This window comes from Ipomoea triloba, chromosome 8 (assembly GCF_003576645.1).
Source record: "Ipomoea triloba cultivar NCNSP0323 chromosome 8, ASM357664v1".
Taxonomy (NCBI): domain Eukaryota; kingdom Viridiplantae; phylum Streptophyta; class Magnoliopsida; order Solanales; family Convolvulaceae; genus Ipomoea; species Ipomoea triloba.
Window position 1 is genome coordinate 8683037 of NC_044923.1, and position 16762 is coordinate 8699798.

General features: G+C 34.4%; 3 protein-coding genes across 4 annotated transcripts; 2 read left to right on the top strand and 1 right to left on the bottom strand.

The window, feature by feature from the left end:
• The first annotated feature begins 2150 nt into the window (after window positions 1-2150).
• LOC116026900 (leucine-rich repeat extensin-like protein 5) lies at window positions 2151-2582 on the top strand. The gene has a single exon (XM_031268327.1). It carries the CDS (start codon window positions 2151-2153, stop codon window positions 2580-2582), a length of 432 nt encoding a protein of 143 aa, XP_031124187.1.
• Window positions 2583-6186: 3604 nt separating this feature from the next.
• On the top strand, window positions 6187-11664 carry LOC116027344. Its single transcript, XM_031268905.1, has 7 exons — window positions 6187-6447; window positions 7289-8947; window positions 9042-9192; window positions 9283-9430; window positions 9534-9755; window positions 10062-10346; window positions 10942-11664. Exons 2-6 carry the CDS (start codon window positions 7303-7305, stop codon window positions 10332-10334), a joined length of 2439 nt encoding a protein of 812 aa, XP_031124765.1. The 5' UTR covers window positions 6187-6447; window positions 7289-7302; the 3' UTR covers window positions 10335-10346; window positions 10942-11664.
• A 1564-nt stretch (window positions 11665-13228) lies between these two features.
• LOC116026552 (copper chaperone for superoxide dismutase, chloroplastic/cytosolic-like) lies at window positions 13229-15850 on the bottom strand. Of its 2 annotated transcripts, XM_031267869.1 has the most exons (6): window positions 15809-15850; window positions 15697-15723; window positions 14978-15050; window positions 14754-14888; window positions 14304-14521; window positions 13229-13628 (listed from the first exon to the last, which is right to left on the bottom strand). In XM_031267869.1, exons 1-6 carry the CDS (start codon window positions 15848-15850, stop codon window positions 13383-13385), a joined length of 741 nt encoding a protein of 246 aa, XP_031123729.1. In that variant the 3' UTR covers window positions 13229-13382. The 2 variants fall into 2 exon arrangements, with proteins under 2 accessions (XP_031123729.1, XP_031123730.1); XM_031267870.1 differs by lacking the exons at window positions 15697-15723; window positions 15809-15850 and adding an exon at window positions 15350-15461.
• Window positions 15851-16762: the final 912 nt, after the last annotated feature.

Genomic DNA, 16762 nt, shown 5'->3' on the forward strand with positions numbered 1-16762 from the left:
ATCATTTCTTGTGAACAGTTTAGACAAATCTTCTTGCCAACTCTCAGAATTTGTCGGGGATTATTGAAAAATTAAATTCTAATTAAGAGTTGGTCCAAACTATTTTTGTTTCCTAATTTTTTTATCTACAAATAACTCTTAGTCCAAACTTTTTGGGTGGCTGCTAATTTTCATTTTAAATGAGTGAATCTCATTCATTAAGAATGAGTGATGCATCATTAGTTTTGGATCAGACTTTATGGCTGAGGAGTGAAGCATGGTTTTGTATATAAAGTAACATTCTTTTATTCATTATATTGGACACACCTTGAATTCCTTCCTTTTCTTTAATCCCTTCGTCTCATCGTTTAAGCAAAGTCAGGTTCACCTGTGCTATAGCGAGTGTGAGCTAAGTGTAGTCCGTCTATGTAGCTCGTCGAAAGCGTGCCAAAATTCTTGATTGCACCATCACCTTGCAAATAACGCTTTTAAGGCAGTGTTACTATAACACGGCATAGAATCCTTTCCATCCTTAGTTGTTCTTGTTTCCTAAAAGATTGCCAGCATTCGTTGACGTTGCTTACATGCTTCAACATTTACTTCATGGTCCACGCTGGTACATGGATCATGACCTTAGTAAAATTTGCAACTGATTAATTGCATAATAAGGATCAACATTTTGGAGTACTCCAAAAGTAATCAACTACAAACATACAACTAAACCGAATGTCGTCAAAATCAAAGAACTTCATAGCTAGGGAGACTGATAGAAACGACTAAACAGTCCTTAAGGGATCAAGGCATTCTTTTAAAACGAAATTATGATTACATATAATTATTTTCACATAGTCATATGTATACGATCAATTTTTTTTTAATATACTTAAAAATGTCACACTTATTACTATACTCAATCTATCTCATTTTATATTTTTTAATCTACATAGATAATGAGACTGGGACATATATGACTCAAATTATTTACACTAATTTTGTAAAATATTTAGTTTAGTATTGATAAATAAATTTTATATATTTTAAAAATCACATTAATAGTTCTATTAAACATAAAGAGCCAAATTTGAAAATATAAGAAATGATTTTAGAATAATAAGTGAAGAAAGAAGAAAAGGATTGATTAAATGATAGTAACTAAATAGGTCTTATAAAATGAGAAATATGGATTCATTGTAATTAGCAAGATTTATGAATAATTTAATTAATTCATTGGAAATCACAATGTTACTAAATTGAATGCAATTATACAACTATTAAATTATACTATGCCACTCCACATTCTAATTTAATTTAATCTAAGATGTTAAATATCTAATATTCATTTTTCTCCGCACATTATTCTGCCGTCCGTAGCCGTTTCAGTTTGCGACAAAAAAAAATATTAAAAAAATTATAAATTCTTTTTTTTTTAAGTACTATTGACTCTGGTACAATATAATATCTGTATAAAGAGTACATATCGCATCCATTGAGACTCAAACCCACCCCCTCTTATGTATGGATGCAATCGGGTGCCACTAGACCACAAGATCTTTGGCAACAAAATATAAATTCTAAGGGACAATTTTAGCTAAGTTGGTCAAATGTTGATTTGTTAATCACAAATTTACAAATTTAATTTTCAATAGAAGCGATCTATTGCCTTTATTTTGTCACCTCTGAACAACTTATGTTGATTTATCTCATTGTAGGGGGTATTTGGTAATTAAATAGCTTTTAACGTATAGTTGATAGTTGTTTGAGTTAGTGAGTTTGACTAGTTGTTAGCATTAGCTGATTGTAGAAAGATGTTTGGTAAATGAATTGTTAATTGATAACTGATTACATGCAAAATGATTTTCTCAAAAAGTTATTTTGAGCAATTTTTTAAATTCTAGCATTTTGGAGTAATAAACGGTTAAAAAAAATTAATTAATTAAAACAATCGCTAATTAATGAAACAAACAGTGAAGTGAAACAAGTAATAATAGTTAAATAAGCTAAAATTCACTGTTAACAAACATTGTCATAATCATTTAAGATGAGTTGTCGATTTTTCCCCGTCACTCGAGGAGTCTATAAAAAGGGAAGGGAAGGCCCATAACATATACCTAAGTACAAATTTAGAAAACTTGAGGATTTGCAGTATGGCCACTACTTCAAGTTTTATGGCGATGGCCATTGTTGCAGTGTTTGCCATTTCAGCGGCTATGGCTACTGCCGCCGCTCCAACTCGGCCTTATCGTGGCCGGAGATTGGCTCAGTATGCAACTCCGGCCACCCCACCTTGGCCAACTCTTCCACCCACAGCTCCATCATCATCTATCTCTCCACCATATAATCCAGAAACTCCGGGCAGTTCAGATATTCCGGCGACTCCAGCAACCCCTTCTTGGCCAATTAATCCAGAAACTCCGGGCACTTCAGAGATTCCGGAAACTCCAGGAACCCCTTCTTGGCCAACTGTTCCAGCTATTAGTCCGTCCATTAATAATTCTCCATCTTATTGGCCACCTGTTCCAGCAACTCCATCCGCCGCCTCGCCATCTTGGATTCCGGGAAAGCCTATGGCCTCTCCACCCTGGCCGACGCTTCCGCCTTACTAAACAACGTTATGCATCCCACCCGCCCTTAAATATGTTATAGTACTGTAACGTTGATTTAACAAAATCTCTCCGGTGATTATATTGATGTCTTCTTAATCGTATTGTCTTTTAAATGGTAATAAAATGTTAGACCTTCGGTTTCATACTTGACTGACAACATAAATAATGTATTGAAAATATTCGATCATTTCCATTTTTGGTCATACTGTTATTTCGGAATTGTCAATTTTAGTCCACTTCATTAATTTTTACTGCATTGCGGCCGGTCTTATTTAGTCATGGCCACTTTTAGTCCACCGTTAAAATTTTCGTTAAATAACCGTCCAAAACAGGGGTATTTTGATCTTTTCATGCTTTGATCATCTCCTTTACCCTTTGTAGTGGTTTTCCTTACAGATTTTCATCCAATAAAGAGGTCCTGTAAAAGCCATGGCTTTATAATGTGGCTCACATAGCTTTCGTCGGATCTCTTCAATGGATGAAAATGTGTAAGGAAAACCACCGCAAAAGGGTCAAGGAGATGACCAAAGCATGAAAAGACCAAAAATATCCCTATTTTGGACAGCAATTTGATGGAAATTTTAACGGTGGACTAAAAGGGGCAAACACTAAATAAGACTGATTGCAATGTGGCAAAAATTAATGAAGTGGACTAAAATTGGCAATGCCCCAATAACAATAGGACCAAAAATGAAAATGACTCGAAGCAGTCTTATGAGTAAGGTAAACTATATGTGTTATATACTTAAATATTGTATGTCCTAATGTCTTATATTTTTATATAAGTTGTTGATGACATGCAATTGTCAACCAAATTACTTAAAGTCTAGTTAATAACTTGTATTAGGAAAAAGAATCAAATAGACCATTAAACTATTAGTGTTTGTTCAATTGGGCCATTAAACAAAAAAGTGTGCAATTAAACCATTTAACTCTATAAATTTGTGCATATAACATTTTTAACAAGTTATTTTTATGTTAAGCAGACACATAATATATTCACTTAATCAATTATGTTTTGATTTCATATGCCAATTTACAATACGTAATATATCTATATTACTAACATATATATTGTTGATTTTACAACTAAAACAGTCGATGACAGATCAACACAACCACTCAAATTATAAGAAAAATAAAAAGTCAGGAAAAGTATAATAATCAAGCTCAAAACAATACCTACTAAAGCACAATGAGTCAACAATTGACTCCACTGAGGCTCGAACCCACTCCCATCATCCATGTGAGAGTGTTAATCAAGACACTGGGTGTCACTTGACCACAAGATCTTTGGCTATAACTGTCATTCTTAATTTTTTTTTTGAATAACGGCTATTTTTAATGATTCCACAACAATCTTCAACCATCATCCATTACCAAGGCCTAATGGTCAAGTGCGCGATGTCAAACGCTAAGTCTATGTCCTAACCCATCATCTAGTTCTTCACTTTTTTGTGTCTCCTGGTGCCAACAACAACGAGAGAAAGTACAATTTAACAATCTTTAGTCTACTTAATAAAACCTATATTTCGTTTCTGACTCCTTTTTAAAGGAGGTGTGGAAGAACTTCATCGCCTTGACCCAAATGAATGATGTCATATTTATCTTTGTTTTAGATATAAGACGAGTCTAGGGTAAAGTCACCTAAATTTGTACATGTACGCTTCATCCAAGGTTGCTATTGTTATTTCTGGTTAACAATTTTTATTTGTTTTAATTTTATTTTATTAGATATGCTAACAAATTTATAAAAAAATACATTAGAAAAATTAAACAAATCAACTGCCATTTTCTTTTTAACGGCTTATATAAATTATTTTTTTAGTTAATTACCGAAATGGTCTCTTGAATATAGCAAAATTACCAATTTAATTTTTGACTATTTTAAAACCAATTAAGTTTTCAATTTTAAAAATCTTAATCAATTTAGTCCTTCGTTTGTTTTGCCGTTATACATTCGTTTATAAGTTGGGACCAAATTGGTGATTCCACTATAATTAAGAGATTATTTCAATAATTGACTTTTTGGAGAAAATGGTGCATGTGATGACCGAAATGGCCCATTGATTATAGCAAATTAAATTATCAATTTGATCCCGTGTTGACGGATGTCTAACGGCAAAATAAGTGCAAGACAAAAATGGTTAAGATTTTTAAAATTGAGGAACTTAATTGGTCAAAAAAATAATCACGGATCAAATTGATAATTTCGTTATAGTTAAAGAACCATTTTATTAATTATTATTTTGTTTTCTTTCTTTTGAGTATATAATTGAGAGATAGAGTTAATTCCACCGGAGATTCCTTTTTTGTAGTGGCAATTCTAAATTTAGTCCAGACTATCGTTTTTGTTATTTAACACCCAGACTATTATTTTTTGAACATTTTTAGTCATTCTCATGATCTTTTCTTTTTTTAGTAAGGACATTTTTGTCTCTTCATATTTTTCTTTTATTATTTTTTTCTGATTTTAACCGGTTTAATTAGTTTAGGACTTTACTAAAAATTAGTTGAAAAATATGATTACTAAAAATAAAAACTTACATAAAGTTCCAAACCAATTAAACCAGTTGAAATTAAAAAAAAAACAAAAAAAAACTGAAAAGATAAAAATATCCTTACTAAAAATAGGAAAAGTAATGAGAAGGACAAAAATGTCTAATAAATAATAATTTAGAATGTTAAATAACAAAAATCATAGTTTAACCTTAAATTTGAAATTGTAACAAAAGATTGGACCTATGATGGAATAGGGATGACAATTTCAATCCGCCCCGCGGATATCCACCCGAATCCATCCCGCATGGGTCGGGTTTTTTTTTTGGGTAATAGTGGGTGGTGGGTCGGGGGTGGGTCTTAAAAATGTAAATCCGCGGTGGGTCGGGTTGGATTCGGGTTTTATGTACAAAACCCGCATAGCACCCCACCCGACCCACCATGTGTGCATACATATATAATAGTAAAATAAATAGTACTAGTATATAGTTAATTATAAAAGTTTCAATAACTTTGGGTAACTTTTTACTATTTTTATATCTAAACAACTAAATTTATTTTTAAAAATTAACAATTTAATTATTATATTATAATATTTCTATTATTTTATGTGTTAGTATAACTAATGAATTTTGTTGTTTAATTATGTGTAAGTAATTTTGATATTATTTTTTGAAAAAATAATAAGTTGATAAGTGGTGGATACCCTAGTGAGCACCCGCACCCGGTGGGGTGGGATGGATTCTAAAAATGTTTACCCGATACGGGTTGAGAGTGGGGGTGGGTGGAGAAAATGAAATGTGGGTCAGGTGATTGATGTAGCCCTCCCCGATCCACACCCGACCCATTGCCATCCCTATGATGGAATTATCTCTTGAGAGATATTTTACTTTTTTTCTCCTTTGAAAGAGCTCGGACGTTTCAAAAGATTTTATTGTAAAAATGAAACTTTCATCTGCAAGCGGACCAGCAACGTACAACTAAACTAAAAAACTAAACGTCGTCAAAATCGAAGAACTTCACAAAAAGACTGATATAAACAGTCCTCAAAACGACGTCGTTTTGGGGCTATTATATATAAATATAATTTTTTTTTTTTCATTTGGTCATTCCTCCTCCGGGCTCCAGGGCTTCGCGTGCGTTTTCTTCTCTGCGACTCTGCTCTATGTGTTTCTTCTCGCCTCCCACAGACCACAGTCCCACCGCCTAGCCACAGCCCACATCCACTCGCCAGTCCGCCACGGGATATAAATCGAAGTTTCCCACTGCTTAGTTGCAGAACTTGGCTTGTTTTGTTAGAGAGTAGAATCTTGTTGCGCTGCCAGAAATTTTCTGGAGCTCAGCATCGACAGTACTGCCGAGTAAGGTAAAATTGTGGGTGATTTTGTAATTCATGACGGTATCTATTGTTAGATGATTGTTTAACCGTTTGACTGTTAATTTCATGTCCTTCAATGTTGCTTAAGGCTTCAATTGAACGGTTTTATCGACTGTCTCTATAGTGTTCGACGGAAGTCCGCAAAGACCCAATGAGATATTTGAACTCTAAAATTACAAATCTTGTTGTTTTTGCAAGAGCTCTGAAGCAGTTTATATTGATATTAATAACTTATGTTTCATTTGACAAGCTAAATCAGAGGTTATGGTGCGAATTGTAACATTTTACTATGTAGGAATTTAGCATATTATATTAAGATGTACTACGTAACTGATAAGCTTCTCATAGTTTCCATATTCTGCTATAACTATGATTGATATGTTTAATGTCTCTATTATGGAGTTCTTGTTCTTGTTAAAACCTCATTTTCACAGTCTGCATTTAGGAGTTATTCAATGCTCTGATATTAATAGCAGGGACTTTGCTGCCTATTTTTCCTTTTCAATAAGATTGTAGGGTAAAGAAAACAAGGATGTGTTATCTAGCTCTTTCTTTGATGAATTGAGTAAATTAATGATTGATAAGGGTGTGTAGTCTTCAATCACATGAAGTTTATTAGTGGTGCTATTATGGTGTTGATCTGACTTTATTAAAGATGGGTTAGAGAGTAGTTTTTTTTTTTTTTTTTTTTTTTTTTTTTTTTTTTTTTTTTTAAAAANAAGATGGGTTAGAGAGTAGTTTTTTTTTTTTTTTTTTTTTTTTTTTTTTGTTGTTATCCTTTCAGCTAAAATTATGGAAACAATAATCTTTACCATTATTAATCTTGCAGGTGGAAGTCACAAGATGGCTAAGCAATCTCAAACAGTTTTCCTTGAAGTATGGCTGCAAAGCATCATTGGTGGGAGCAGCAGCAGTGTGAGCTCAAGACAGCCATCTTTGACATCTGCTCAAGCCATAATACAAGCATGGGCAGATTTGCGGGACTCAGTTCAACAACAGGCCTTCAATTCTCATAACCTCCAATCTTTGCATACTCTTATTACCTCTCAAAACTCACTGTATATTGCCGATCCACAAGCAAAACTTCTACTCTCTCTTATGTCCTCACCTAAAATCTCCCTCCCACAGGAATCTTATCCTTTACTTCTGAAACTTCTGTATATCTGGATTAGGAAATCATCCAGACCCTCTTCTCTTGTTGTTGATTATGCTGTTGAGGTTCTCTTGAACCTTTTCTCTGTACATTTTCATTCTGAAAAAATCTCTGTTTTCTACTCTGAAGGTGTTCTTCTACTTGGTGCCCTTTCTTTTGTAACTTCAGCATCAGAGAAATCTAGAAAGGCCTGCCTAGAGATGCTCTGCATGCTACTTGAACAAGATTTTAAATTGATCTGCATGTCTGAAGGACTAATTCCCAATGTTCTTGCAGGAATTGGTTATGCTTTATCTTGCCCTCTGAATATTTATTTTGTTAGAATTCTAGGCATTCTATTTGGAGTTTGGGATAAAACTGATGTTCCTTTGGCTAGCATTGAGAACGGACTTCTAGTACTACATTTAACTGAGTGGGTCCTGTCAAATTTAATCAGTTCACACTCTTCAGATCGCATTGATCTTTTCAAAAGAGAGATATTGGAGAGTCCACCACAGAATTATGCATCATTTGCTGTTGTAATGGCTGCAGCTGGAGTTCTAAGGACTATCAATAGAACCAATGCAAATTTGCTAATGCACCTGAGAATTCCTGCAGAGGAGCGAATTGCAGTTGTTGCAGGAGACTTGATTTCAAGAACTCAAGATGCTAACTCTTCAGGTGTGAAGCTGAAAAACAGTTTTCTACTACAGTGTGTGTCATTAGCATTATCCAAATGTGGTACTGTTTCTCATAGAGCTTCTTTGCTTTTCTGCCTTGCGGAAGCATTACTGACTGAAATCTTCCCATTGCAATCCATCTACACTAGGATCCTAGAGTCGCATGCTGGGAATTTGGTGGAAATTGAGATAAATGTTCAGGAGCATTTGAATAGCACTATATTTAAAGAAGCAGGAAGTATCACTGCTGTTTTCTGCAATCAATATGTCTCATCTGGTGAAGTAAACCGAAGTACTGTAGAGAATCTTATATGGGATTACTGTCAGGATGTCTACTTGTGGCATCGGCAGGTGGCTTTAATGCTACAATACAGGAAGGATGGTTTATCTGTGAATCTAGAAAAAATTGCTGAATCTGCTTTCCTTATGGTTGTGGTCTTTGCATTGGCAGTAACAAAGCACAAGCTAGGATCGGGTATTGCCCATGAAGATCAATTGAAACTTTCTGTACAGATATTAGTTTCTTTTTCTTGTATGGAATATTTCCGACGGATGCGTTTGCAGGAATATATGGATGTAATTAGAGCAGTTATTACTAGTGTACAGGAAAATGAATCAGCTTGTGTGTCATTTGTGAAATCAATGCCATCTTATGCCAATTTGACAAACAATCCAGGTACAACTTCTTATCTTAATCTATTATTTTTAAATTTGTGTTCACCTGTGATCTTTACTGTAGTACACCTGCACTACTTGTTTCTCTTTTGTAGGGTCATCCACTTTTCAAGAACTGAATTATTCATGGTCCACTGATGAAGTGCAAACTGCTCGGATTTTGTTTTATTTGCGTGTTATTCCAACTTGCATTGAATGTATGCCAGCCTCCATGTTTGGAACAGTGGTGGCACCAATTATGTTCTTGTATCCTACATAGATTGGCTGGATCTAAACACAATGGAATTAATTATAAATAGATTAATTGCATATTTCCTTTATTCAATGTTTATTCAGATATATGGGTCATCCAACTCGAAAAGTAGCTAGAGCATCGCACTCAGTATTTGTGGCTTTCATTTCATCTGGAAAGGATCCTATCCACGATGAAAGAGTTACACTAAAGGAGAAACTTGTCTTTTATTACATGATAAGATCTTTGGAGGTATTCAAATAATTAACGTTACTTCTTGTCATTGTATTACTCCATAAAATTTTGGATAGACAAGGTTTTCTATCTTTTGATTGAGTTTGAGTTGAATATATAGGCATATCCAGATATTACACCTTTTGAGGGAGTTGCTTCTGGAGTTACTGCTCTTGTTAGACATCTTCCTGCTGGAAGCCCGTCAATATTCTATTGCATCCATAGTCTTGTTGAAAAAGTAAATGGCCTCTGCTCTGTTATCAAAAATTGGGAAGGAGAAATAGAGCCTACGAAGAAAATGTTAGAGTTACTTTTGAGACTCCTTTCTCTTGTTGATATACAGGTAAAGTGGTAAAAAATATACGTAATAATTCCTTGTTTTTTCTATATTTCTTTTATCAAGTCTCCTGCATTGTGTGGCCAATTTGTCTTTGGTTATTGTCAATTTGTCATGTGCTTGAGGAATTTTTCACTTCTACATGCATTTTTACCCTTTCTTTCTGAATTCTTTAATTAGCCTAAAACAAGAACTCTTTTTACAGTAGGAGAGACTTCGAAAAGGAGGATGGAAATTTTCTTCTTCACAAGCATAACCTGATTGTTTCGTTGCACAGTTTTCACTGATAAGAGAGATTAATAAACATTTCAGGTTCTGCCTAGTTTGATGAAGCTACTGGCCCAGCTGATTGTTCAACTACCCACTGATGGCCAGAATATGGTTCTTAATGATTTATATCAACAGATTGCAGAGTTAGATGATGTTACAAGGAAACCCGCGATAGTTTCATGGGTACAGTCACTATCTTATCTTTGTTCTCAAGATACTAGCAGGAGAGTTTCGATTGAGGCATCAGAAGTGCACACTGCTTCCATTGGAAATACAGACACGTTAAGCTTGAACAAAATCAATGCACGATTGTGATGGGCTTGTGAGGTATATTATCAATTAGTTTCTATCTGTTACTCTTGTGTACAAAATCAAAGTTAATGCTCATTCTTATGAGATCATATTCATTGTATTAAATGCATGTTCAAACAGATGCAAGGGCGTGCTTATTAATTTTTTTTAAAATGGTTATCTGTAGAATATACTGACATATATGAACTAACAAAGCTTTGTGGGTTAAGCATAGATCATTAAATTGAGGTAAATTTACACTTTTCGTCTCTCAATTATACCTATCGCCACTTTTCATCCATCAATTGTCTATGAAGTGGCTTTTTTCGTCCCCGAGTTTTGTTAGCGCCGTGTTAAAAAAGCCACTTCGCAGACAATTGAGGGACAAAAAGTGGCTACGGTATAATTGAGAGATGAAAAGTGCTATATTCCCTTGAATTGAAAATTTGGAATAATTTATAAGATAGGGAACACAAATGGCTATTTCCTAGGGCGCTTGTAAATTTATAATATTACTACTTGTGTGGCTCGATCTATGCCTGGTCTACATTAACTTATTATTCATCGTCAACTAGTCTAGGAAAATCTTTTATTGCACAAGGCCGTATCACTCTTTGTAACTGTGATGCAGCAAGGGCTATACAAGAGTACAAGGAGATCTGCTGCTTTTTGAACACATTCCCCAAATTTGTGCTTAATGCCATGTCCTTGCAAGCCGGCCATTGGAATCAATATTATAACAAGTGTTGCTACCATCATCTGGCTCGTCATTCTTGCACCCCCCAGTACCTAGCCTGGAAACTTCCAAGCCCGGCACTACAAGGTATGAACTCCAAGTGACTGCCTCCAATCAATTTCCGAAATCAGAATCCATAATCCTTGACAGTGTAAAAAAGATTGGCTCATCCGAGCAAGGCATATCCCTTGATATTGACCACAAATCAACCAAAAAATGGTGTAGAATAACGAAACACCTCATGAACAGCTTTGGCGTGAGCAAGAGAAGGGGGTGCTGTAGGGTGTAACACTGAATCCTCATTTATCACTGCATCTGGCTCTGGGTATGGAAATCATGGCATCATCTTTCTTTGTGAATTTGTCCCTGGTTGGTTCAGTTTTCCCAAGCTAGGTCCTGCTTAAACTTCTTACATCTATGTATGGATTATGGACTACAAAGAAGTCCATTGCTTTTCCAAGATGGTTATTGTGCTTCTGCTCTTACAAGTTACAATGAACAACTGTTGCTTTACATGCATCAGATATATTGGTTTTTTTTTTTTGGGTATTACATGTATACGAACAGAATCAGTAATGAATTATGAATAGCTAAAGATTGTCCTTTACTGTCGTAAAATATTTGCATTTATTAACCATTTTATTCACTTGCCTAGTCCATTTCTGAGGATGGCAACGGGGTGTGAGCGGGTAATATACTCCCCTCCACGTCCCTGAAATCCCGACCCGTTCCCGTCCCTGAAATCTCGACCCGTTCCCGTCCCTGAAATCTCGACTCCGTTTTCGTCCCAATCCCCAGTAGGGAATTGAAATTGTCCTCATTCCCGTCTCATTTAGCGGGGACTAGTCAATTCTTAGTCAAAATCTTAAATTAGTGTAATTTTTAATTTTAATTAAAAATTAAAAATTGAAGTCTTAATTTATATATATATATATATATATATATATAATACGGAGTATTATTATTTTTAGTTATAATAATTATTTAGGAACGGGGCGAGGCTTACATACCTTATATGTCTCCGTCTCCGTTTTCTGAAAATTTTCTCCACCATCCCTATTTTCGTTGAGACGGAATCAAAGATCCTAGTTAAAGACTGGTCAAATTGTCATCCCTATATTTCTCTCAACAGGCAAGATAGTACTTGATAACAAGTTTAGCATGGATTTCAATTATATGTAAAACGGTGTCATTTGCCATGTTCTAGTATTATGGATTATAAATCAAGACTTACTATACCAGGGCCTAGACACAAAACTACTGAGTACTGAGTGTGTTTCCAAAAGTTGTTGCTTGGCTCTCTGGCTTAGATGTAAAGGAGCAAGGTAGGACAATTCCCAATTTTCTACCTTATTTCCCCATTTGATTTTTTAATTTGAAAAAATAGGCTTTTAGTCCCTCAATTATGAGAAATAATTAACTCAATCATTCAATTATTAGGATCTCAACATTTAGTTTATTAATTATTATTTCAGTTACAGATATAGTTTCTCGATGACAATTGATGTACTATATTTGACATTAAGATATCTAACAGATTTTGTTATTAGAGAACTATATCTTCTACCACTAAAATGATAATTGAAATAATTGAGGGGCTAGCTACATAATTCGTAATAATTGGAGGGTTGAGTAAATTATTTCCCTATAATTAGATAATAAAAGCGCCATTTTCCTTTATATTTTTCAATGTTTTATTTTCTTTCTATTTTTACCCTTTTGGAAAGAATCATGAATTGATCATAATTATATTTCTTTATCTTCGATAATTGATGATCATTACTCATCCATCTTTAACCAAAGGTCAAGGGTACAATCCTTGGCTTTGGATATGAAACAACATTAAATCTCTAGACCATTTGTTCCATTCAATAGAAGTGCCTACAATGCAACGAAGAGATTAGTCACTGTGTTCGGCAGTAAAAACTGTCTGGGCTACACCCAAAAATAATTGATTACTCATTCTTATCATTGTTTTCCTTTAAACAAAAAAAAAAAAAAAAAAAAAAAAANAAAAAAAAAAAAAAAAAGAGAAAGAAAGAATAACAAACTCATCAAAATGAACTTTTGACCCTATAATTGCTAGAAACTTGATAAGCATTTGAAAATTTTAGAGAAATATAAGAGTTAAAAACCTGTAGAGCAAAAACATTCTTGTTTGTGGGTAGATCTAAAAACCAGATGGCTAATAAACAAAATGATTTTATCAGCAAAACCTTTTTATTTTTAAACATCATAGTAATTTAATTCTGTAAAATGTAATAAACAAGTGTAGTGTACATAGTTTAAAAACTTGTACACTTACAAATACAGCAGGTGAGGTTATAATCAAGCTCTCAAATTTTACTGCTTGCTTCCCAAATAGTTGTCCCATCGCAGGTGCAAAGTTTCTTGTAATTCTCACCAACTCCAGCACTTCTAGCTATCACTGCTGCTTTAAGTCCTGGATCTCTTTTATCTTCAGTTTCATACACCGCAATGGCCCTCCCTATGAGCTCTGCAATTCTCAGCTTCTCCTTAACGCCAGAATAAAATGCATCACCTTTCTCATCAACGTCTAGTGTCCCCAGGTCACCGAGTAGCTGAAATATCAATGGCATGGATTAATCCCCTTGTGCAAGTTCAATATGCAATTAGTAGCCTAAAGATAGAAAAAGCGCCAGTGTAGACACATGAAATTGACTAAAAATGGGGAGGGAAATACTGGAAGGAGACTAGGAGAGACGAGAAGGTTTTCTGGTAGGAGGAGGAAACATTACCTGAAATGTGTAGAATTGGAGAGGACAAGACAATTTTATGTAGTTTTTAAACCCTAGACATTTTTGTGTAAAGTATTAATGGGATTTCCGTTTGGGTGGAGTGACATTCCTATAAAACGGCAATGACATTCACTTCTTTGCTCCTTTTTTTCCGACTAAATGAGAGAAGAAAGGTGGTATTGGTAGACCAAACAAAAACCCCACTCATGATAAAAGAAGATCGACTCATCCTTCATAAGCCTATTTCTTGACAATTTATCCTACATAGGGAGGAGGCAAGGAAGAAGCTTTCATAAAAGAATAATTTCTTTCTAGTTTCATAAACTGCATCTGACAAGTATTGGTTATGGTATACTTCTTTAACAGATCCTTTATGAGTAAAAGTGTCATCAATCTACAATCTATTATCAAATCTACTTGTATTGTAGGAAATATTAATTAAAAATAAAATAAGAACCAACAGTCAAGAGGTTATAGGAATATAGAAAATGCAATCACCTTTTCAGTGTCAGTTGTTGGACTGTACAGTTTTCCAGTGCTAGCTACACCTCTTGTGAGATCGCCGAATTCATTGATGGACCAACCATGTTTTCCTGGTGATAGTCCGCTAAAGTTAGCTTCAATCCGAGCCAATTCCATATTCACTTGGGCCAAGCGAACAACGCCAAAAATATCTGGTCCTTTGAATTCGGCTACAGCAGCAGATATAAGGAAATCTGTCCATAAAAATCTAATGGTCAAGACAAAGGATGTTGCTAACATAGTAAAAGTCAAATGGGTATTCCCTTCATTCTGCATTAGCATGAAAGCAAGATGACCAAAATAAGAGGCTAGAGAGGATAACTAATTAAATCTTGATGAAATATAGCCAGCATGAAAAATTAGATTCAGAAACTTTATACATTAGTACGAAAGAGATAACAGATAAATCTGGTAAAGGCATCAAACCTTCTGGAACTCCTTGTCCAATCAGTCGAGACTTTCGACCAGTTTGCTCCAATGCTTCCGTCAGCATCTTCACAGGTGAAGACCCGAGAACCCTAACGACTTGGTTACTTAGATCTACATCGACATTCTTAACTCCTGAATGTGAAAATGTGTCAGGAAAGTTGTATTAATTCAACAATGAAAAACAACTAAGCAAGATTCTCATTCATTTTTCTAGCCCTTGCCTTCAACATTCTGCAATTTACCCTTCACGGACTTCACGCAACCCTCACACGACATATCCACCATAAACTCTGTCTGTCATCATGTTATCAAGAAACCATTAAATTTCGAAGCATAAATCATTAACATAGACATACAGGCAACATAATAGATAAGGTGATCCACAGACATGGTTCAGAGTCCAGATCACCATATTCATCCACAAACATAAGGAGTAGTAGAAGTACTAAATAATTTTTTTTTTTTCAAACATGCATACAGTATTCCACAACTCAAATCTTCCTGGATATAATTTCAAAATGAAAAGCTCTACTATTACAAGAAAGTTGAAAAAAAAAATAGAAATATTAAGCACTCAAAATATCTAAACTTACTCCAGACGTATATATAGATCAAATGGGCTCTAGTTGAACTGCTTTTCTCCTAAAGATTTGAGAGAAAATGATCACGTATATATTCCATAATATTTGTGGCCTTATATAAAGGGATTGTCATAGAAGTACTCTTGTACTTCACATTTACTTCCTTCCATTCATTCTGTAATCTAATACTGTACTACACTAAAAATGGTACTAGACCATTACCATTCTCTTTCATAGCAAATCAAAATCATAAATTTTGGAGATCCTAAAGTTTAGGTGAGTACAACAAGAATATTGGAGCATTTGAGATAACATTTTTGTACAAAATAAATAAATAAAAATCAGCCTAGAGAACTTACAAGCAACTCAGGTAAAACGGCACCGTTCTGCATATCCAAAACACGAAAACTCCCATCAATTAGTCGGAAATGAAGATTTAGCGTTGTAAAAGAAATTATGAACAGTAAATACCTGAACAGACGAGGGTTGATGATCGGATGAGGGCGCCTCCATCTGATCAGCAGAGATAGGGTTCGGTTTTGCAGGATTGTAGGCGAACACGAGGCCCGCGGGTGAGAAAACGGATTTGAACAAGAAATCAAACTGAAATTAAGGTTCGAATGAGAAAAGGGATTCGCAGCAGAAGAAATGGAAGAAACTGAAATGGTGGCTGCTTGTGCAAACAGCTGCTGTTTGGTTGAAAATTGGAATCGAAAATTCAAAATCTAATTAATTTAAATGAATTTTGAATAGGAAAATTACATTTTTAATCAAATTATCGATTCCACGAAGTGTTATAGGGTTTCTAGTTACCACTTTACTATTATTATTACACAAAGGTATTCAGTCTTTATACCATTTTTTTGAAGGTTAAAGTGTCATCCCGCACATGAACTATATTGGATTGTTCATGCCGCACAACTTTCATAAGGTCTATTTCGATACACAAATCATTAATTTTTTTTTTCATCTAGCAATTTTTACAGGTTACTTACAACTTATAGGTAATTTATGCTAACTTGGACTTTTTTTTTTGTTTTTTTCTCTTTTTTTTTGAATTTTATTTTTGGTTTTCTTCTAAACTTTCTCCAGCCCAACAACCAGTACCGAAACCGTAAAATAATAATAATAATAATAACATTTCTTATATTTAGGCATTTAGCTACTGGCAGTAACTAAATATAAAAAAAAATTATATTTACCTACTGCCAGTAGGCAGTAGCCAAAATAATAATAATAATAATAATTATAATATGTTTTTTATAATAACAAAACATATTATATATAATTATATATACTAAAAAAAAAAAGAAATTTCGGTTGAACCGGAACCGGAACCTTTATATAAGGTTCCGGTTTTGGTTTGTGTAACCTTGGAAGCGTGAACAGGTGGTTCAGAACCGGTACGAACCGCGGTCACCCCTA

Bases quoted from the DNA above. Each gene is read 5' to 3' on its own strand.
- LOC116026900 (XM_031268327.1), top strand. From the start codon at position 2,151: ATGGCCATTGTTGCAGTGTTTGCCATTTCAGCGGCTATGGCTACTGCC.
- LOC116027344 (XM_031268905.1), top strand. From the start codon at position 7,303: ATGGCTAAGCAATCTCAAACAGTTTTCCTTGAAGTATGGCTGCAAAGC. The intron at 8,948-9,041 runs GTACAACTTCTT...TCTCTTTTGTAG, and splicing joins CAATTTGACAAACAATCCAG to GGTCATCCACTTTTCAAGAA. The intron at 9,193-9,282 runs GTATCCTACATA...ATGTTTATTCAG, and splicing joins GTGGCACCAATTATGTTCTT to ATATATGGGTCATCCAACTC.
- LOC116026552 (XM_031267869.1), bottom strand. From the start codon at position 15,850: ATGGAGGCGCCCTCATCCGATCATCAACCCTCGTCTGTTCAG. The intron at 15,051-15,696 runs GTAAGTTCTCTA...ACATGATGACAG, and splicing joins CCGTTTTACCTGAGTTGCTT to ACAGAGTTTATGGTGGATAT. The intron at 14,889-14,977 runs GCAAGGGCTAGA...TTTCACATTCAG, and splicing joins TAAATTGCAGAATGTTGAAG to GAGTTAAGAATGTCGATGTA.